General features: G+C 50.9%; 1 protein-coding gene across 1 annotated transcript in view; it reads right to left on the bottom strand.

Annotated features, from left to right (window-relative positions):
- STAMBPL1 (STAM binding protein like 1) overlaps nucleotides 1-21,383 on the bottom strand; it is a 37,006-nt gene that overhangs the window by 6,762 nt on the left and 8,861 nt on the right. Inside the window, exons 2-6 of the mRNA XM_051982661.1 lie at nucleotides 13,157-13,241; nucleotides 8,608-8,825; nucleotides 7,318-7,393; nucleotides 4,787-4,882; nucleotides 1,651-2,002 (exon numbers count right to left, since the gene is read on the bottom strand). Of these exons, the coding sequence (XP_051838621.1) occupies nucleotides 1,651-2,002; nucleotides 4,787-4,882; nucleotides 7,318-7,393; nucleotides 8,608-8,825; nucleotides 13,157-13,186 (772 nt within the window). The 5' untranslated portion in view covers nucleotides 13,187-13,241. The remainder of the gene's footprint in view (nucleotides 1-1,650; nucleotides 2,003-4,786; nucleotides 4,883-7,317; nucleotides 7,394-8,607; nucleotides 8,826-13,156; nucleotides 13,242-21,383) is intronic.

The following is a 21,383-nucleotide window of genomic DNA, read 5'->3' as shown; positions in this document are numbered from 1 at the left end:
GTGGGTATCCAAGGCAAAGCCCAGACCCATTTCCCTCTGGACCTGTGACATTTTGGGTTCAAGATGCCACAGAGCTAAGAGCCAAGAGAGAGGAAACTCTTAAGCAAGAGACTTTCTGGGACTCAAATCATTGCAATTCAAGAAGCAAATCTTAAGTGTTCCCTATTCCCAGCCATTATACAAGTACTGGAGAGACAAAGAACAATCCCTTCCCTTAAGGAATTTTCTTTCTACTGAGGGATACAATAGCTGAGTAGTGGAAGAAAACCAGAAAGCAGTGAAAGGAAAGAAAGAATGAGTGTGTACTGATGAGGAGGGTGTAAGGAATCCTAGTGAGTAAGGAATCTGAAGTGAGTCTCAGCCATGCCTTTTGTGGAACTTTTTGCTGAGAACATGAGAACGCATTTATAGTTATCTGATGGAATACCAGGAAAGCACAAAGAAGTTCTATTAATCAAAGAGTATTCTTTATTGCAGGCCTGTGTTTACTCCAGAACCTAGTCAGTTCCTTGAGTAAACAAAATCCCCCTAAAGGAATGAACAAATATTCTCCTGGGTGGGCCTCTTGTGATGGAGAAGCTTGTACCTGGGAGGCTGCTACTTCTCAAGAGTCATAGATCAAAAGAGAAGACATAATGTCCTCTTTGTTCTCAGGCTATAAACACTCCTTAGTGGAAAGGAGCCTGAAGGATTCAGGCTAAGAAGTCTTGTACAACTTGCCTAGCAATGGCTTCCACTAGAGACTGAATATCACTAGAGATGTGAGTCTTCCCAATCAAGGAATTCAGATGTCGGTGCTTCCTCAGAGCGGTGATGATGTATGTTATATGTTATTTGTTTGTTATCACTGTGTTTGTTAATTGTGTATTACCTTTGTGCTATGAGCTTTGACTTCCCTTATGGCTTATTTAAATCAAGGTTCTGAGCAGTAATAAACTTGTTCCTACCCTCTCTAAGACTATGGCTGTTGAAATGCAAATTCAGAACCTAGATTAATCTTACATAGGGCTATCAGCAAAATCTTCCTGTAGGAAGTGGTCCATGAGCTGAGCCTTAAAGGCTTAAGAGCCTTAAAGAGCATCAACAGTTCTAAGAACTAGATGAAAATGGAGGGCATTTCAAACATGTGGAGGGAGGAGACAATGCCCAGTTGGGAAACTAGAAAATGGGCTGGTAAAGCCAAAATCTGGAGACAGGTAAAGAGAAAAAAGGCCAGAACCAGATTCAAGTAAAAGTATTTAATTTAAAATTATCTAGTCATTACAGTGATTGTAGTCCACAACCTGATAAAAGGCACTTCTTGAAACATTACCACCATAGAGTAACTGCTACTATTAAATGATCAGCCACCACCAAAGGTGTCAAAATACAATAAAAAGAGGGCCACTAAACTACATCTAAAGGATTCCAGCCACCACATAATGAATAACTTAGAAAATCACATATTAACATATTTGTGTCCTACTGGGCTTTTATTTGTTTTGTTAAATGTTTCCCAATTATATTTTAATCTGGTCTGTGATTGACACCTCAGGCACAGACCATGGAAATAAAGATATGTTTGAAAGGGGATCCTGCAAACTTCCCACCCAAAGGCTCATAAACATGGCACCAATGGTCAAGCTTGACAGTGCACCAGGGAAGACTTACTCTGGACAGCGCTCAGCGTGGCGGCTGGTTTCAACGCCCTGTTCACCGGTGGCGACTGGCCAGCATATGTTGGCACATCGTTTTTAGGGGCTAGCTCGGAAAAGAGGGAGTGGCTGTTCTGGTGGGGGCCGAAGCAAGGCAGAGCATTGCCGTCAGTCTGCTCGGACAGCGCCGGGGCCTCCTGGCTGCGCAGCTGGTCTCGGGCCAGCTCTTGCTTCCGGAGCTGGTCCTCGAAGAAGTTGAACTGCTCGGTCTCCAGCTGTTGCCGCCGCATCTGCGCAATCCGCTGCTTCTCCGCCTCTATCAACCGCTGGTGCTCCAGCTTCCTGAGCACATCTGCTTTGTATTTGTTCTGAAACAAAGGCATTGCCAGCACTTTCCTAAGCAGGTGTCCCAAATGCAATGACCGCACCAGGGAACACGGGTATTTGGGATTCTTTTGGGCAAGGAGGGGAAGAGCAAACTTCAGAAACACGTGGCAAAGTATTTGCAACACTCAAATTATAAGAGGGGTTCCAGCAGTACACATATAGAGCTGGAAGGCAATGAGCCTAACCCTGATTCATTTTACAGATAAGGAAACTGAGGGAGAGATGGGGAACTGCTTTGCTGAGGGCCCAGGAACTTTCTTCACACAAGGGCTGATTCCGAGAGGATCATGTAGCCACGAAAGTCGTGAGAATCTGGAGTGGCTTCTCAGCACTTCCCTCTGCCAGTCTTCTCTAAGATCCCCTTGTATTGACTCCCTGTGAATCTTGTAGGGACCCATAATATAAAGAAACTCCTCTGGGGCTAGTTTTGACTTTATTTTGTATCCATGGCACTCAGCATGGAGGCAGATATGCAATAAGCATATAATAAATGCGTTTTGATTGACTGATTTTTCTCTGGCTTTACTACCTCAAACCTAATGTCAGGATCCAGGAAGTCACAGGACAAAGCACTAGATCAGAGATTTGAGGCAGTTTGATGGCACAGTGAAGATGACCTTGGATTCAATGAATTAAGGAACATTTATTGAGTGCCTACTTTATGCCAGGAACTGTGCTAAGTGATAGGAATATAAAGTCAAAAGACAATCTCTGGTCCCAAGGAACTGACAATCTAATGAGGGAGACAACATGCAAACAACTATATGTACCTACATAAACATATGGCAAGATATATACAAAATAAATAGGAAAAATAAACCGAAAGAGGGCAAGAGGGATGGGGAAGGCTTCTTGTGGAAGGTGGGCTTTTAATGGGCACTTAAAGGAAGCCAGATAGGTCAGTAGTCATAATGGAGAAAATAGTGTTCAAGGCCTGGGGGTGAGCCAGGAAAAAACGTCCAGAACCGAGTCATAGTGTCTTGTTCATGGAAAGCAGTCAGGAGACCAGGATCAGGATTAAGAAGTTCAAAGCTGACCTCAGATACTTAATAGCTTGTTGTCCAGGGCAGGACACTTAACCTCTGTCGGCCTCAGTTTTCTCAGCTGCAAAATGGGAATCATAATAACACCAACTTTCCAGAATTATTGTGAGGATCAATGAAATGCTATTTGTAAAGTGCTTAGACACACAGAAACCATTTAATAAATATTTTTTAACTAATTTAAATTTTGAGGTAGAAGGGGCCTAGAGGACATGCATCCCAACAGCCCCGGGAAAGCCTCAGAAATGACTTGCTCAGGTCATATAATAATTCACTGGGGCAGTCTGTGAACCTTTAGACTGAAAGACATTCTCTCCTCTGGCTGGCAGGGCTGCCCACATCCTCTCCTCTCCTTTCTTCTCATTTTTGGCGGTCTGTCTTCTCTTCCCTGGACAGCTCCGGCCCGCCACCTTGCTCTTAGACTCTCAGCCTCCTCATTGGTCTCCTTGTCTCAGGTTCTTCCTCTTATTCTCCTGCTTAATCTCCCCACACCTCCCAAAGTCATTAGCCAGCGAGCCTCCAGGGGCTTCCTACAGACCGGACTTAACCTGTCCTTTTGGCATTTCAAGCTGGGTAGGACCTGGCCGCACCTTGACCTTTCCAATCTTACTACTCCCTACTCTGCTCACACACACCCCGGTCCTATCCTACTGTCCTACCAATGCTTCCCACCTAGAGGCTTCACCTCCGTGGCTTTATTTGGTCTCCTTCCTATCCAATTTCCCCGAACCTCCACCTCTCAGAATCCCAGCCTCCTTTAACACTCAACCCCAGTCTTTCCGGTTGCTAGTGCTTTTTCCCCTCCTTCCCACCTTATATATTCAAATTTCTGTATGTCTGCATAGGTACATGCCCTTGATAGGAATAAGCTCTCTGAAGTCAGGAAGTATTTTGCTTTTGTATTTTCACGTCAATCACCTTGCACAAAGTAGGTGCTTAATAAATGCCTGTGACTGGCTGACAGTGTCCAGGTCAGCCACTTCCAAAGCCAATACCAATGGGCTGCCATGTAAAAATGGCACTTAAGAGCCAGGATGAAGCAAAAGAGACAAGCAAGACAGAGCAGGTGTTTGCAAAAATGTGAAAGAAAATGAGGCAGATTCATGTTGTAAAGTCTGGGTCTTGGGTATGGGCCATTCTCTTCCTCTTTCCTTCTCTGTTGGGGCTAGGTTCCTCTCTAGAGAAGGGTCTTAAAAATATAGACATTCCCTGCTGGAAGGGATGATTTTAGGCAATATGGGAAGCAGGGCCACAAGATCCAAAAGCCAGAGAGATAAAAGAGGGCCCAACGCCCAATCTTGGGGCCACCCCTGTTAAATCCCGAGCCACCCATTGGTGGCCTGAGCCAAGATTCTGAGCCCCATCCTGTGACCCAATATATTCCGGCCCCAGGTCTGTTTCTCTCCATTGATCTGCTGGCCAAGAGCTTCCTCTGCCCCCCCGCCAGGCGGGCAGACACAGGGCAAAGAATCCACTTTAAATCACGGCCAGAAATCCATATTGTAACACTTTGCTTCATTAGCTGCAGCAGAGAGGTGGAGAGACCACAGCCGGGAGGAAGTGCTCCGCCTGGAGAATAGGAGCATGAATTTTTCATGGCCGTTTGACATCATCATGGTGTTAATTTTTCATCAGAACGCCTGGGATATTTGAGAGATGCATCACACAGAAATGAAAGCGGCCCAGAAAAAAGACAACGAACGACACGCCTGTCCCACTTACTTTGCTCCGCAAGCATTCTTGGTATTCTACGTTGTATTTCTTTAAAAGATCCTTCTTCAATTCATCTGTCCTTGGAAAGGCAATCTCCTTCAGTTTCTTTTAAAAATATATACATATCGATTAGTGGGATTTCAGGAGGAAGCTTATAGATCAATAGCTGGGGAACAGAGTGAGTCAAAAAACACCAAGGGAAATGGCACAATGAAAAATCAATCATTCTTTCTTTAGGGTCTAAACAATGCCACGTAAGAGCTAGAAGAGAACCAAACTCCTTATTATATAGAGGAAACCGAGACCCAGCAGGTCCAGTGATTAAGGATTCCACGATCCCAGATCCCAAACGGATCCCAGGGCATCCGGTCCAACCCCTCGTTTTAAAGCACAGAATTCTGAGTCGCTGGGGAATTAACAGACTTCTCCGAAGTCACAAGCCCATTAAGTGTCAGAGCTAGGATTTGAACACAAGACCCTGGATTCCCAGTGCGGTGGGTGTTCTATTTGGCAAGAGTCAGGCCTGCGGCGTTTGGTTCTGCACACAAGGCTCTTGGCTTTAGCTGAAAATGTTTAGACAAAGGAACTTGGGGTGGGAGCATGGAGGGTCTCAACTCAAGTCTTCACTGGTTTCAGGAAGGGACAAGGAAGCCCCTTCACTGATGGGCTTCTGCTAGTTTCCCAGGGACACCGTCACGCGTCAAGAAGGAAAGGCAGACTTCCAGCCAGGCCAGCTCTTTCCCCGCTAGGCCACTGTTTCTCCCCAGAGTAGCAAGTTTCCGTTCCTCTCCAAGGCACCTGCAGAAAATCCAGCTGGGATGGACAGAGGCGTGGCCGTCGGACACGGAAGGAGACACGCCACTTATTCTACCGGGGCTGGCTACTAGGGAACTTCCACCTCTTTCATAAAAGAGCAGCTTGGGGGGAATTTAAGAGAGAAGAAAAAATAAAGCTATTTCATATTTACATTTAGGACCCGACTGGTGAGAGGGGGCCTTGGAAGTAAGAAGTCTTGGGTTCAGGTCCTGCATCTGACACCCACAGGCCATGTGATGCTGAGCAAGTCAGTCACTCAGCATCCCAGAGTCACTGTCTGAAGACTGTAAAGTGCGGAGAAAGGAGAGGGGGCCCGGCTGCTCCCTTCCTCCTCCAGCTTCTGAATGTCTTCAAGACCCAGCTCTGTTCTGGCCTTCTGCGGGAGGCCTTCGTCCGTCCCCAGCCTCCGTCCCCCCCATCAGATCCGCGCCCACTTTCTGCGGGAAGCCTTAGTCCGTCCCCAGCCCCCGTCCCCCCATCAGATCCGCTCCCACTTTCTGCGGGAGGCCTTAGTCCGTCCCCAGCCTCTGTCCCCCCCAATCACATCCGCTCCCACTTTCTGCGGGAGGCCTTAGTCCGTCCCCAGCCTCCATCCCTCCCATCAGATCCACTCCCACTTTCTGCGGGAGGCCTTAGTCCGTCCCCAGCCTCCGTCCCCCCCCATCACATCCGCTCCCACTTTCTGCGGGAGGCCTTAGTCCGTCCCCAGCCTCTGTCCCTCCCCCCATCAGATCCGCTCCCACTTTCTGCGGGAGGCCTCAGTCCGTCCCCAGCCTCCGTCCCCCCTGTCAGATCCGCTCCCACTTTCTGCGGGAGGCCTTAGTCCGTCCCCAGCCTCCGTCCCCCCTGTGAGATCCGCTCCCACTTTCTGCGGGAGGCCTCAGTCCGTCCCCAGCCTCCGTCCCCCTCGTCAGATCCGCTCCCACTTTCTGCGGGAGGCCTTAGTCCGTCCCCAGCCTCCGTCCCCCCTGTGAGATCCGCTCCCACTTTCTGCGGGAGGCCTTAGTCCATCCCCAGCCTCCATCCTTCCCATCAGATCCGCTCCCACTTTCTGCGGGAAGCCTTAGTCCGTCCCCAGCCTCCATCCCCCCCATCAGATCTGCGCCCACTTTCTGTGGAGGCCTTAGTCCGTCCCCAGCCCCCGTCCCCCCAATCACATCCGCTCCCACTTTCTGCGGGAGGCCTTAGTCCGTCCCCAGCCTCCGTCCCCCCAATCACATCCGCTCCCACTTTCTGCAGGAGGCCTTAGTCCGTCCCCAGCCTCCGTCCCCCCCGTCAGATCCGCTCCCACTTTCTGCGGAGGCCTTAGTCCGTCCATCTTGGATCACCCCATCCAACAGCTCTGAAGCCAGGTCCTCATAGACAAAAATGCCTCTACTTGGCCTCAGATATAGGATTTTTAGAGCTCTCCACCACTGGAACTGTGTCCCACCCATGCCCTCCCAGGACGGACCCCAGCGATGATCCAAGATGGCCAAAAAGATGGTCCCTGGCTCGTGGAATGGGTCCCAGGCTCATTCCCTTAGAGGAAGGATGGCTCCCGCCCCCCACTCTCACGACTGAGGAGTCCCATGGCGGCCATCTTGGTGTGGCTCCTCCCCACCAACGACCATGTCTGGAGACTAAGTGGCCAAATAAAGACCAAAATGAACTTTGGGGTGGGAGGGGGTTGGGTGGCAGGGTGAGGGAGGGGAGGCGCACGGACAGGGGAGCCCCTCCCATACCTTCATGATGTCCTGTTTCTCGGGGATTGCGCACTGCTGGTAGTCGCGGTGAGTGGGCAGCTTTTCTACAAACAGGCTGCAAGAGGAAAGAAGAGACCCTCCATGTTACATGACGGCCGGGGATGGAGGCCATTGGTGGAGAAAGGAGAAGTGTACGGGGGAATGCTTAATTCACTCCTGCTCCTGTCTGGACCCTTTGGGGTCTGCTGAGGAGAGGAAATGTTGGAACAAGGCCGGGCGTGGGCCCGAGGCAGTTGGTTCAGTAGTAGGGGCTGACTTGGGGCCTCCCCCCCCAGACTGAGTGTTTCCCACTTCTTCAGGAACACACAGAACAGTCAACAAGATTTTATGGGCTTGTGATTTCTGCCTCAGAAACCCTCCTGGGAGGGGACCTGCAGCCCCAGGCAGGGGGTGGGAACGGCTCCTCTTCCAACATTTCTGAGATAAATGCAGGGAAACAGAAAGCTGGTCCCCAGGGGACAGGAAGGGCCATCTGCCAGGCTCCCAGCCTCTGGATGCGCAGGGGGGACTGGAGCGGGGCAGAGAGGGGCAGCCCCTTCCCCTTCCCCTCTGGCAGGATCTGGGAGTGAGGCTTCCTGTTTTTCTGCTGTTGCTAAATAACTTTCCTCACCCCCTTCTCAAGCCGCCTCCTCCCCGGTCTGTGAGTTCCCAGAAAACAGCAGAAAACAGGAGATGAGCCAGGGGACGGGTCAACACTTGTAATGAGGCTTCCTCCCAAGGTCACCCAAGCTTTTAAACCTCCTCTACTAGTTGGGTGGCTCTTGTTTGCCTCGGTTTCCCCATCAGTAAAATGGGGTAATAATGGCATATACCTCCCAGGGCTGTTGTGAGTAGATACTAGGAAGGGCCCTTTCTGAACCTCAGAGTGCTAGATAAATGTCGGCTGTTATCATGATCATTCTTGTTGCCCCTGGTCCCAGAGAACTTAAAACACTTGTCACAGAGCTGGGAGGGCCAGGGGCAGGATTTGGCTCCAGGGTATCAAGAAATCCATCCATCAGCGATTATTAAACTCTGACGTGTGCTAGGCTCCAGAGACACAAGGGGAAATGAAGCTGTCCCTACCTCCGAGTACTCCATTCTCTCCTTCCGAGAGAGCCCGGCTCCCTCCCCTCATCCATCCCTCCGCTCCCCCCCCCCCCGCCCCGCCACCCTAGACCAGGAGAAAAATGGGGGCTCTAGACCACGACGAGGATTCTCCCAAAGTGACAATTGGCCAGTGACAGACACTCAGTCCAGGACATTGGGTGATAAGCACACGAGACTTACGTGATAAACTTATTATAGAGGACAAAGGCATTTTCCAAGTTTCCCTCCTCCAGGTACACGGACGCCATTCGCTCCATCTCCACCCCCGATCGGAAGTAGCGGCGCGGGGTGATGTCTTCATTGATGGTGATGTTGCAGCCCAGCTTGCTCAGGGCCCGGACACGTTCCTCCGGACTCAGGGACGCGTCGGTGTGGTCCGGCCCGGCAGCTAACTTTTTCTGTAAAGTAACAGGGGTCCCTTATTGGGGGATAGCGCACCTCCAGGAATGAGCCGCCGTCCACCCTTCTCCCCAGGCAGGCTCGACACGGGGCTGGAGCTTGGAGGTCAGCCCACCCAGCTCCAACCAAGAGCCCTAGATCTCCAGCTAGAAGGGCCTCTGGAGGCCTCTAGCTCGAGGTCACTCAGGTTTTAGGTAGAAAGCCCTGGAATTCTAATTCTTCGCCCAGGATACTGATAGAGATGCTGAAAGCAGAAACTCCGTGTTGCCTATTTTAACAATCCTGCTCCTAGAAATGTGACAGCTCAATGCAAAATTCAACCTGCTCCGCTTCAATAAGCCTCTAAGAACTCTGGGTAACAAAGATAGTCTAGTCCCCAAAATTCAAAGACAAAAACGAAGCAGCCGCTGCCCTCAAGGAGCTTACTTCCGAGTGGAAACAAAGTCATTGTGATCACCTCCTTTTTGGGGTTCCCACCTCCCTGAGAAGTCAGGGATGGCATGACCACCTGTGTTCTAAAACAAAAGAAAGCAGGAGATGTAGAGGGCTGAAAGTCTTGAGTTGATGCACTGAGATCCGAGCATTTAAGGCTAATTACCGATTGGACATACTCTATAAGCATATGCTTGGAAAACAGCCCTTCCCACTATTCTGTGCTGGCTCGATAATTGGTGTAGACAGAGAACTGTAGGTGGGACTAGGGGGTGGAGTAAGACTAGCCAGGGTCACTTTTGGGCGGGAGACAAAGAGGAGAGATCGTGGAGATTCTGCTTCCATCTAATTCATTCCTACCCTTAAAGACCAAGAATAAAGACCAAGGACTTTAAATTAGTGCTAACTTGATCTTCACAGGCATTACCAGGAATGATTCCAACCAAGACAAACTACTGGGGAGGAATGAGATAGAAGGCAGGCTGCCCGGGGCTGAGTGGACCCCCAGTGTCTAGCCCAGCCAATGATCCCCAGCCTTTCAATCTCCATGAGGAGAGCTAGGTGAGGGCTTCCAGAAATCCCTCTGAATCGAGGGGACTTTGCGACAATGGGACCCAGTAATTCATGGCATGGGGCCAGATGAGAAATGAGGAGTGGGTGGTGTGGCCTAGCAAACTACTGTGGGGAGAAAGTGCTGCTCCTAAATGTTTATTCCGTGGTACAGAGTGCCATGGTCAGCCCTGGTTAAACCTGCCTGGCTTGTCCAAAAAGCTGTCCCAGTAGAAGAAAAATACCATATCAAAGAGCTTCAGAGGATTCAGCAAATATTTACTAAATATTTCTTCTGAGTCTTACTATATCAGCATTCAGGAAGAGTTCTTTACTTGGGGCTATCCCTTTGGCCCAAATCACTCAGCTTACTGAATCACTGAGTGCTGGGGACAGGGAGCTAGAAAAGCCTGGGTTCAAATGCTACTTATGATTTCCCCAATTCGGTGTAATTAAGGCCAAGGCATTTAATCTCTTTGAGGTTCAGTTTTCTCATCTGCAAAATGGGGTACTTAGCTCACAGGGCTATCATGAGGCTAAAATGAGATGTAGACACTTGGGTAATGCACTGTCTAAGCTTTAACAAACCAATGCCAGTCATTCTTGTTGGTGTTCTTGTTCTCATTCCTATGACATATTATCTTCACACCTGCTGGAATTCTTTGAAAGAATTAAGCCATTTTAGGAAAGTCATCTGAGCCTCCGAGGAGGACACTGGGACCAGAGATCCAAAGCAAGAAGGGAGGAACCTCAGAACTTCTCCCTCGTCAGCTATCCGAGAGAGGTTAGGATTTACCAAAGTCCCCCTGACTGGCTGAAATAGAATTTGAACCCAGGTCCTCTGGCCCTTAATTTATCTTTTTTTCTAGGAAAACCTGCTGTCTTTACCTGGACGTCCAGGTGGTGCAACGGAGAGAGCACTGGGCTTGAAATCAGGAAGCTCTGAATTGAAATATAGCTGCGGGCACTTCCTACCATGTGACTCTGAGTTGTTACTTCCTTTCTGTCTGCCTCAGTTTCCTCATGATAAAATGAGGATAATAAGAGCATCTACTTCATAGGATATAGTGTTTAGCACAGAACCTGGCAGGTAGCAGGTGTTTAATAAATGCAATTTCCTTCCTTCCTTTCTGTACTCTGTGACATCCAACCTTAGCTGTCAGCAACCCACAATCCTTCCTGTTTGAGGAGCCTCAGCCACGCTGAAACAAGCCTCCCTGATGCATTAGAACCTTTTCCTCTACTTTTTAGATGGCACTTTAAGGGGCTGAGAAAATACTTTTTGTACTACAGGCTTTTTTATCCTCTCCTTTCCCAGATTGCTTTCCAATGTAAATCCCAATTTAATTCAGGTCAACAAGAATTTACTAAATGCCTACTATGTGCAAACTGTACTGTATTGGGGATATAGAGGCAAAAATGAAAGCCTGTGTGCGGCTCATCTCCTGGCAGAGGGGGCATGGATTCAGGCACAGAAGACACCATCTTTTTTTTTTTTTTTAACATGGACCACATGGAGGATTGTTTTAGTTAACTGGCCATAAAATTTTGTGTTTAAGTTTTTCTTTATCAAATGAGATCAAGAGGAAAAGGAAGGGATAAAACATAGATTTTTGATCATTGAAAAGAATAAAATTGAATTGAAAAAAAGTAAGACCCCCCATCCTTAAGAAGTTTATTTTTGAATGGAATCAAAGTCCTAAATAGGAATTTTTATCATCTGAGGATTGCAATAACCCTGAGAAATAAGTAATGCAGACACTATTATCCCCATTTTACAGAAGAGAAAGTTGAGGCTCAGAAGGAAGGTGGCTTATGTAGGGTTATACACCTATCAAGAATCTGAGGTAAGATTTAAATCCAGGTTTCTCCTGACTCCAAGTGGTGCAATCTTTCCATTATGCCTCTCTGCCTTTTGCCAAGCTCTAAATTAAAAAGCTCTTTTTTTTTTTTCACACAACATCCTCATTGCAGACTGGACATTGGCAGGAAATCATCCTTAAAGAGAAATTAGAAATTCAATAAAAATTGGGCCATTTTCTGGGAGGAGAAATGAAACTTTAGAGTCAGCCCAGATGTGGCAGGGACCCCACGACATCGCTTTGTTATATTTTGGACCCAGTGCTGAGAACTGCACTTTCCCCCTGAAAGATTCCAGGCTCTTCCTTTCCAAAGTGACCCCAAGGTAGGCTGGGTAATAGCCAAGTAGTCCTTGGATTGCTGGACCAGACAGTTCGGACTTTCCATACATAAATCACCTTCTCCCAGGGCCCCAATGACATGAGTCCTCAGCACTTACTCTCACTCGGACTGAAGTCCGTCTGCCCAAAGTGCCCCCCAAAAGCCCGCTCCCCACGAGGGGCCAGATGTGTGCAGAATGCGGCAGAGCGGCCCAGTTATTTTTAGTCCTGGCGAGACGGCGCTGTGATTAATCACTTCCTCAAAGGAGGAGATGGGGAGGATGCCAGGTGGCTGCGGAGGGGTTTGAGAGGCAGCCTGAGCAAGGGGGGTCCATGGCCATGGGCTTTTGTATGGTGTGTGTGTGTATGTGTGTGAGAGAGAGTGAGAGATACAGAGAGAGAGAGACACAGAGAGACACAGAGAGAGATAGAGAGAGACACAGAGAGACACAGAGAGAGATAGAGAGAGAGATAGAGAGACAGAGACAGAGAGACAGAGAGAGAGACAGAGAGACAGAGACAGAAAGACAAAGACGGAGAGAGAGAGACAGAGACAGAGACAGAGAGACAGAGAGAGAAATAGAGACAGAGAGAGACAGAGACAGAGACAGAGAGACAGAGAGGCAGAGATAGAGAGGCACAGAGAGACAGAGAGACACACACACAGAGAGATAGAGAGAAAAACAGAGAGTATGTGAGAGTATGTGTGTGAACCTATGTGTGTGTATAAGTGTGCAATATGTGAGGATGTGTGAGTGTGTATGTGAGTCTGAGTGTGTGTGAGTGTCTGTGCATTTGAGTTTGTGAGAGAGAAAGAGTGAGTATATGTCTAAGTGTGTGAAAGAGCATGTGAGTGTAAGTCTGAGTGTGTGTGAGTGTCTGTAAGTATATGTGTGAGTGTGCATGTTGTTGTTTGTAAGTGAGTACGTGAGAGAGAATGAGTTTAAGTCTGAATGTGTTGTGAGTGTGGGTAAGTACATGTGTGAGTGCGAGAGAAAAAGGAGTATATGAGTGCATGTGTGTGTGAGGGTATGTGGGTAGATGTGTCTGAGAATGTGTACATGTGAGTATACACGTGAGTGTGAGTGTGAGTGTGTGAGTATGTAAGTGAGTGTGTAAGTGAGTGGTCCCCTTTCTAAAAGCGCCCCGCGGGCACAGCGGGCACACACCAGAGAATTCACCGTCAGAGGCTGGTCCATGGCGCCGCGTGGGTCGGCAGGTGAAGTCGCTCAGCCTCGTTCTCGATCTCTGCATCTGTGGACAGAAGACAAAACCGGGGTGAGGGGGGGTCAGTCCAAGCTCTGGCAGGGTCGGCCCTCGGGGGGCTCTCCGGAGAAAGGTCTGCCCCACGCGGCTCCTGCGCTGGGCGCCGCCCCCCTCTCCAGGAAGCCCATCGAGGTTGCACTGACAGTCAGTTTATTTCTATTGCTGCGGCTTTCCTTGACATTTATGAGCGGAAGGTGGGGGTGGCCGGTACCACGGACAGGGACGCTCTCGGAGTGGAGAGCACGGAGCCGAGTCCTGCCCGGGGCCCTGGCGGTGGGACCCGGCCGCTGGCTCCTCCGTGGGACCCCAGTTACCGGCTCCTCCAAGGGCCCAGCAAGTCTCTAAGACTGTGAGGGCAGATTGGGGGCCGGCTGCTCACTGGGGAGGGGAGCTTCCCCCTCAAGTGGAGGAAAGAAAAGGAAATCCTGAAGAACGCGGGTCAGTCCCACGTCCTGCCTCTGCCGTGAGGTCACCAGAGAGGGGCAGCTCGGCGCGGGGAGCGGCTCTCACAGGGACGCTCACAGAACGTTGGATGTGGGACAGACCAGACCCCAGAGGCCGCTGGCTCAGGCGTAAAGAGAAGCCGCTTCGCACCCGGGAAGACACAGAACTCCTCCTTCCCAAAGGCCCCCCCACCGCGAGGGGCGGGTTTTCCTTACTCACAGTCTAGTTTTGCTTCTTTGCGTGTTCCCCCTATTGCCCTCATGTAGTCAGTCAACAAGCATTCATAAAGGACTGACTATGCGTCAGGCACGTGCTCTCTGGGCCCAAGACAACAAGTCGGACCCCCGCCCCATGACGGGTGTCCCCCACCTGCCAGCAGCGCCCCTGTTCGTCCTGAGACTCCTCCCGATGAAACGCTCCCGCGCCCTTCACCCAATCATCACCCGCGCCGGGGGGAGCCTTTTCCCCCTCCCGGCTGAGCCCCTGCGTCCCCTCTCGTCCATCTTCATTCTTAGTCCGTCTCCTCATCTTACAGACAAAGGTCTTAAAGCAGGGGAGGCCAAAGGCCGGGCCCAAAGCTGGGAAACAGCAGGGCAGGCTTGGGGTCTTCTTCCTGATGAGGCGCAGGGACAGCCATGGATGCTTACGGGACAGACCAGCCTCCAGCCCGGGCTAGCCTGAGACTTCCTGAAGTGTGTGGGGGTGGGGGTGGGGAGGGGTGCAGCAGGCCTGGAGCCGGCTGACCCTCAAAGGAGGGGTGGGATAGGAGGGGGCCACCACAGGGGAGGATCGCAGCCCGAGGAAGCGGCCGGAGGCAGGAGCCGCCAGAATCCCGGCACATCACACCCCCGGCCCCCCGGCCAGTGCAACCTAAAAATAGCTGTCGGGCCTCAGAGCGGCTGACTCAGGTCTGCAAGCCCAGGAAACCCGGCCACGGAGAGGCCGCTGTGCTCGGGGCTGGAAGTGTCCATGGTCTCTCCAGCTTCACTGAACGCTGGCGGGTTTGGGGAAGTGAGACTTAGAGAAGGGAAAGAAAGGAAGGGGGAAAGGTGGACAACTGGGGGCCAGCAGCCAGGTCCGGGCAGTGAAGCAAATGGGAGCTCTGTGGGAGCAGACTGAGGGACACTACCTTCCCTCTCTTTTTCTTTTCTTCCTTTTATACCCTCCCTTCCTCCTTTTTTCTCTCCAGTCTTCCTTTCTTCCCTCCTTTCCTCTATCTTTCTTTCCTCCCTTCCTTCTTTCTTTCCTCCCTTCCTTCCCTCCCTCCTTCCTTCCCTTTTTCCTTCCTTCTTTTCCTCCTTCTCCCTCCTTTCTCCCCACCAAGGTCACCAGCAATCTCTCCACGCTGGATCTAACCCTCTCTCCTCCTGGACAGCGCCTCCTCTCTGTGCCTTCATGCTGCTGCTCTCTGCTGGTTCTCCTCCTTCCTGGGAGACCCTTCCTTCTCCATCTGTGGCTGTTTCATTCTCACATCCGACACCCGCCCACCCCCACTGGGACCCAAACAGACTAAAATGTAATTCATAAATACTGCGTTGAACAAAATAAATAAAACATAGATAATATAACATTGGAACGCTGAGTCAACATGCAGCCCCTGGGGACTTAGCGGCCCCCATTTCTACATGAATCTGCCATCACCGATGACATCATGTTCCAAAGACAGGTCTTCACGTCCCTCGAGGGTGTGACCCTCTTCTCTTCCTTCTCTGTGATGTCCAGGCCTCCATTTCACTCCCTTCTCATCGTTCTGTATATGGTCATTCTACATCTACTTGTAAATGCGTGGGGGACCACCCCTGATAGACTGCAGGCTCTTTGAGAGCAAACATTGTCCTTGTCGTGGTACCCCAGTGTCTAGCGCATGTCTGGCATACATCAGGTGCCTAATGGATGCTTATTCATCAATAATTAAGCACCTATTATGTGGCAGACCTACTGCACCTTGAGGTACCCGGACAAAAGTGAAATCCTTCCTGCCCTCGCTGAGCTTACATTCTAACAAAGGAGAAAATGCATCCAGATGGAGGGATCTAAAAAGGCCCAGCCAGGCCTCTGTGTCTCCAGTGACTGTGAGAGCAGGAGCTCTCTCAGCTGCCCTCCCGTGGCCATCCCGCCAGCAAAGGGGGTCAGTGTCCCCCAGGGAAAGGGCAGGGGCTTGGAGGGGCCTGCTCGCCCTCAGACAGAAACCTTGGGAGGAAGTGACCCGGGCGGGACAAGGGAGTGCCGGGCCAGAGGGGCGTCTACACTAATTCTTCCCCCGATGCCAAACACTCGGGAAAACTGGCCCAGAACAAGCCGAATGCTCACAGTAAGAGGCGGGCTCCGGGACAGGGGTTCAGAAACGCCCCCAAGCAAGCTACCCAGCCGATGATGTAGGAACTCGGATCTTTCCCCCACGCGGCAGGAAAAGCCCCCACATTCCAGAGCCGGGTCTTGGGCAGCGGAAACCTGCTGCCCCGGAGTCAGGTCCCGATTCCATGGAAAAAGAAGGCGCGAGAGGGCTCCGGGCAGGTCCAGGCCAGAGGCCGCAGGCCACAGAAGGTTCCGATAGCCCGAGACACGCTGGTGACGCGTAAAGGTTTTCTTCAGGCTCTCCACCTGGCTCGTTTCTGGCCTCACTTCTGTGGAGCTAAGGCCGTCAAATCCCCGGCACAATTAAGGTGAGAAGAACCTTTTTTTTAGTTTTGCAAAGGACTTTATCATTATAGCAGGTACCTTCTGACCCACCGTCCTATCCCACCATTCATCTCAAAGGATCACGGACTTTAAGGAGGAAGGCACCTTGGAGACCATCCAGGCCAAGCTACTCATTGTACACAGAAGGAAACCGGAGCGCAGGAACACGACTTGCTCAATGTCGTGCAGCCCCCAAGATGCTCTGATTCCAGCCCCAGAGAAAGGTAAAACCTTCTCATTAGCATCCTGGTCATACGGAAATAAGAGTTTCCTTAAGAAGAAAGGTCAGGATTGGAAGATCGGACACTTACAAGTTCAAACAAAAGCTCCCAGAAGGCAGCGGAGTCCAGAACAAGGAGAGTTCTGGGTCAGCAAGCCCTCTGGTAAGAAGCCCCTCTCCCAGGACTGTTTGCAGAGCCTCATTGTGGCCCACAGAAGGGCTCACTTCCTCAGGAAGTCATTCTGCACTCTGCGAATGTTTCTGGGGAATGACTCACTTGGAAATATTGATCCGAGGCCCAAAAGGCAAGGGCGGTCGAGTCATGGGATCCCACTTTTAGAGCCAGAAGGGAAGGGAGAAGTCACCCAGGTCGGCCCCTGGTTTTACAGATGAGGAAACGGAGACCTGGAGAGTTAAACTAATCTTCCCAGGATTACACAGCCAGGAAGTGACTGAGCTGACACTCGAACCCAGGTTCTAGGATTCGAGCCTCCTGCCCCTGACGTGCATCGGACTTGGAGAACGAAGGGGACGAGTGCCAGGGAGACGGCTGGGACATGGTCACTCTCCCCTCTTCACACTGTGGAAGGGAAGGGCCGTGAAAGCCACAGCCCTTTCTGTCCGGCCCCGGATTTCCCCCGGGGTGGGCGACGTTGTGCAGAAGGTCATGCAGCCAAACTCTTTAGAGACAGCCCAGCTTGAGTGCACACCCTTATGAAGGAGAGCCCCGTGCTCAGGGTGCCAGCCCCACTGTCCCTCTGTCTCCAAGCCCCTTTATGGCCACACAGATGATCAGACTGGGGCTGGTGGTGGAGCTGATTTCCCACAACGCAGTAAGTCAGGGGTTCCTGAAAGCAGACCCGGGCAGAGGATGGAGGGGCACCTGGGTCAGAGGAGTGAAGGAGGCAGAGTTTGGCCACCAGAGGAATGAACTAAGGAATGAACCTCCTGCTCCAAGACTGGCTTTTTCTCCTCGGTAAGAAGGGGACGGACTCGGGGGGTCTGTTAGGCCCCCAGGCTTGTGTTTTTGGGGCTAGGCAGCTGGAACAAAGGATGACCTGATGTTTCCTCCAGCGCATCACTGAGCTGGGACAAGCAGGTCTCCAAGAACTGGAAAGAAGCTGGAACTGGGGAAGGGCTTTGTGTGGCTGGAAGGGCAAACCTTCCCGGGAAATCTGAGAAGCACTTCTTGGAGGCCGGAGGTCCCCAGGAAAATTCACCAGAACACCGGTTACCCCGAGTGAATTTTCCTGGTCACCCCTTGTTCCGCGAGGCCGGAGAGCCGAAGCTTCTCCCTTTCCCAAACTCCATTCTAAGCAGCTTGGCTGGAATTCTTCCCAGAACACACGCTCCTGCCTCCTCCAGCACAACTTCAGCTTTGCCCGATGACTCAGGGTCATGAGGATCACAGGGCCTGGAGGAGGGAAGGATCTCGGGAATAATCCCTCCAAACCATTGCTCTTCCGGATGGGGAAAATGAAGCTTGGAACCTTGCCCACACAGGCAGCTGAGGAAGGACTGGAAGTTTGAGAAGGACAAGAGGTTGCTGCAACAAATCCTGGCTCGGGTTTAGTTCTGGGACCGCTGTCCTTTTCCATCGAGGTATGCCCCTCACCATCAGGGCATGGCTGAGCCCATCTGGGAGTCATGTTGGGCCATTAATCTCATGTGGGGTGGGGGAGGCTTTCTGGGAGACCCCCTTGGAGGGCTCTTGGGCCGCCATTTTTGATTCCTCGCCCACCATGGGACCAGCTAACCTCCTTATGGAATCATACGGTTCCTAGACTTCAACAACCTCAAGTATCCAAAATTCATTCGCTTCAAGGCCTTGTGGCAAAGCTGGCGCTAGAGAATAAAAAAAGAGAAGAATACAAAACAATTCCCTGCTCCCACTGCTTGCTCATCACCCACACTGGAAATACTCTACGGCCTCCTGGTGCCCGCCCCGTCTCCCTTTCAGTGCCCTTCGGGCTCCTGGCAGTCCATGGATGGACAGTGAGGTTCTAAGGCCTCCAACCACATGACAGACTCCCAGGGACGGAAGGGATTTTAGAGGCTGCCCGGTCCAATCCCTGCCTCAGCAAGAACCTTCTACATCAGACCCGACAGAGCCATGTGGCCTCCGTGATCACCTCCAGTGAGAGGGGGCCTTAGTCAGGAAAACCTGAATTCAAGTCCAGCCTCAGACACTTCCTGGATGTGTGAGCTCAGATTGCCTCAGTTTCCTCAAATGTAAAATTGTTGTAATAGCAGCACCTCCTTCAAAGGATTGTTTGGGAACATCAAATGAGATAGTATTTGCAAAGCACTTAAGCACAGAGCCTGGTACACATTAGGTGCTTAATAAATGTTTAATCCCTTCCCTTTCCTTTCCCTGAATAACAATAAAACAGTTAGCATTCAGAAGGCACTTTAAGGATCTGGAAACATTTAACAAAATATTATCTCATTTTATCTCTAGCAAAGTCCTGGACAAGAACTGGAGGGGAAAGTGAGGCTGGCTTGTGAAGGAAGCGCCCCCATGGATGATCTCCCAGATTCCAAGTAGCAAGGGCAAGACTGCAGCCCTTCCTTTCCAGAAGTTCCAGGAGCCTGACCCAATTTATCTCTCCAATTTTATTTCCAAGTGTGTCCCAATTGAGTGAATAGCTGGATTTGTAACAATTAATCAATAGACATTTATTAAGCACCTACTGTATGTGAAGCACTGTGCTAAGTACAAAAAAGGCAAAAACAGTGTCTGCCCTCAAGGAGCTCCCAGCAAAGGAGGAGATGACGTTCAAACAACCATCTCTATACTAACAGTCTCTATACTAACAGCGGGAGGAAGAGCTGGGAGGGAAGGGAACCGAGCCTGGGGACCTCGGCAGTCTGCTCATCCCCATCTACCTCCGTTTCCATCTGTGGGATGAGAAGCTGGACCTGCTGCCCACAAGGTCCCCTCGAGCTCTGAGTCCATGGTGCGGCTCCCATGAGAGCAAGTGCACCTGGATAGGAGACGGGGCCCTCGTTCAGGAACAGGAGTGCTCCCTAACCCGAGTAACCCTGAACGAGATCCTCCAGACGAGGATGAGTGAGCCCCCGGCCCTTTCCGGCCCCCCCTCAGGATCTGAAGAATGAGGAGCAATGGGAAATGGGAGGCTCAGGGAGGAGAAGCAGGGAGTGCTCGGCGGGAATTCTGGCACAAGATGGCGGACGCTGTGTAAGGAGGAGGAGGACAGAAGCTGGGCCCCAGGCCCGGGCCCACTCTCCAGATTTGGGTCGGGGTGGAGAGACTGGGGCAAGTCCAAGCTTCTCCCCTAGCAAAAGTCCATCCTGCGGGCGGGGACGTTGTGCGGCCCTGGATCCCTGGAAGAGCAGAACCACTGGAGGGTGGGCCACGGAGGAGCAGGGGCAATGGCAGGGAGAGGCCCCCAGAGAGGTGTGTGTTTGAGGAAGATGGACCTGACGCTGGAGCCATGGAGCTGTCCAGCAGAACGCCCCCCCTCCCCCAAGAGGCCCATCCAGACTGGGCCAGGAACTTGTTGTGTGAGAAAACATCTTTCTTTTCCCTAAAATTTCACTCCCATGAAATTTAGCATTTTCTCTTCGTTACTCAAAGCACGATTCAGAGAAGGGGCCAACTCTTACCAGCCTGGTTTTTAGAAAGAGGGAAGATCCTCTGGGCACTAAAGCCCGGCCCCAGCCTCCCTACTATGAGAGGTGACCCCTGTGAAGGCAGACGGGGGGGTCACTGAGGAGGAGGGGCCGGGGGCTGCCTCTTCTGGGCTCCAAACAATCGGTATTAATAACTGACATCTCTTTACATAGTCTTTTGATAATAAATTATTAATAACAAATAATGATAATATCATAAATAACAATAAAGTTAACAAAATAGAGCCAAGTAACAATAAAAATAATAACTAGCATTTAAATACAGTCTTTCCTCAAAACAGCCCACCCACAGGTCATCCCATGTTACAGATAAGAAGGCTGAGGCTCAAAAGCTACAGCAGCTCACTGGGCACGCAGTAGGTGAGCAAGCATCCACGCTCAGCCTTCTGACTCCTGGTTCAAAAGCTTCTCATTGCAGTATGCACTGGCTTTCCCCGAATCTTTCATTAAGGGACCCAGGACCTACATTGCACGTCATTTATTCATAGCTGTAAAGCGGGGATGGCTGCAGCGCAGTGGTCACCGCACTACGCCCCGGGTGCAGGTTCGAATCTCGCCTCGGACACCAGCTACATGACATTGGGAAAGTGATTTCCTCTCGGCTTCCCCAGTGGGAAAATAAGAAATAACCATTGCACTCCCTTAAAGGGTAATGAATGAGGTCATGAGAGAGAAAGCGCCGTGTTACGTGGGCAGACAGTCTGTTTCCATCTCAGACCAGGCCCTTCTCTCACCAAGGAGAAAAACCTCCTCGCCCTCCTGAAACAAGATGGCAGAACGCTGCGGGAAACAAAGGCCCTCACCATGAATCAAACCACGGAAACTTTCAAGTCGCTGTTCTTGGTTCCCCCCCAGAGGCCCGGCCCTTCTGCCCCAGGTCCTTCCGGTGAGCTGGAGGGATGGATGCTCTGGGTTTTCTACATGGCAGCACACACAAAGGAGGGGGAGGGGAGAGACAGAAAAAGAGACACAGAGAGAGACAGAGAGAGAAAGAAAGAGAGACACAAAGATTTAAAGAGAAAAAGAGAGAGACAGACACAAAGAGAAAGAGAGAAAGAAAGAAAAAGAAAGAAAGAGAGAGACAAAGAGATAAAGACACAAAGAGAAAGAGAGAAAAAGAGAGACACAAA

This window comes from Antechinus flavipes, chromosome 2 (assembly GCF_016432865.1).
Source record: "Antechinus flavipes isolate AdamAnt ecotype Samford, QLD, Australia chromosome 2, AdamAnt_v2, whole genome shotgun sequence".
NCBI lineage: Eukaryota > Metazoa > Chordata > Mammalia > Dasyuromorphia > Dasyuridae > Antechinus > Antechinus flavipes.
The sequence above is the reverse complement of the archived record's forward strand: the minus strand, read 5'-3'. Positions and strand labels throughout refer to the sequence as shown.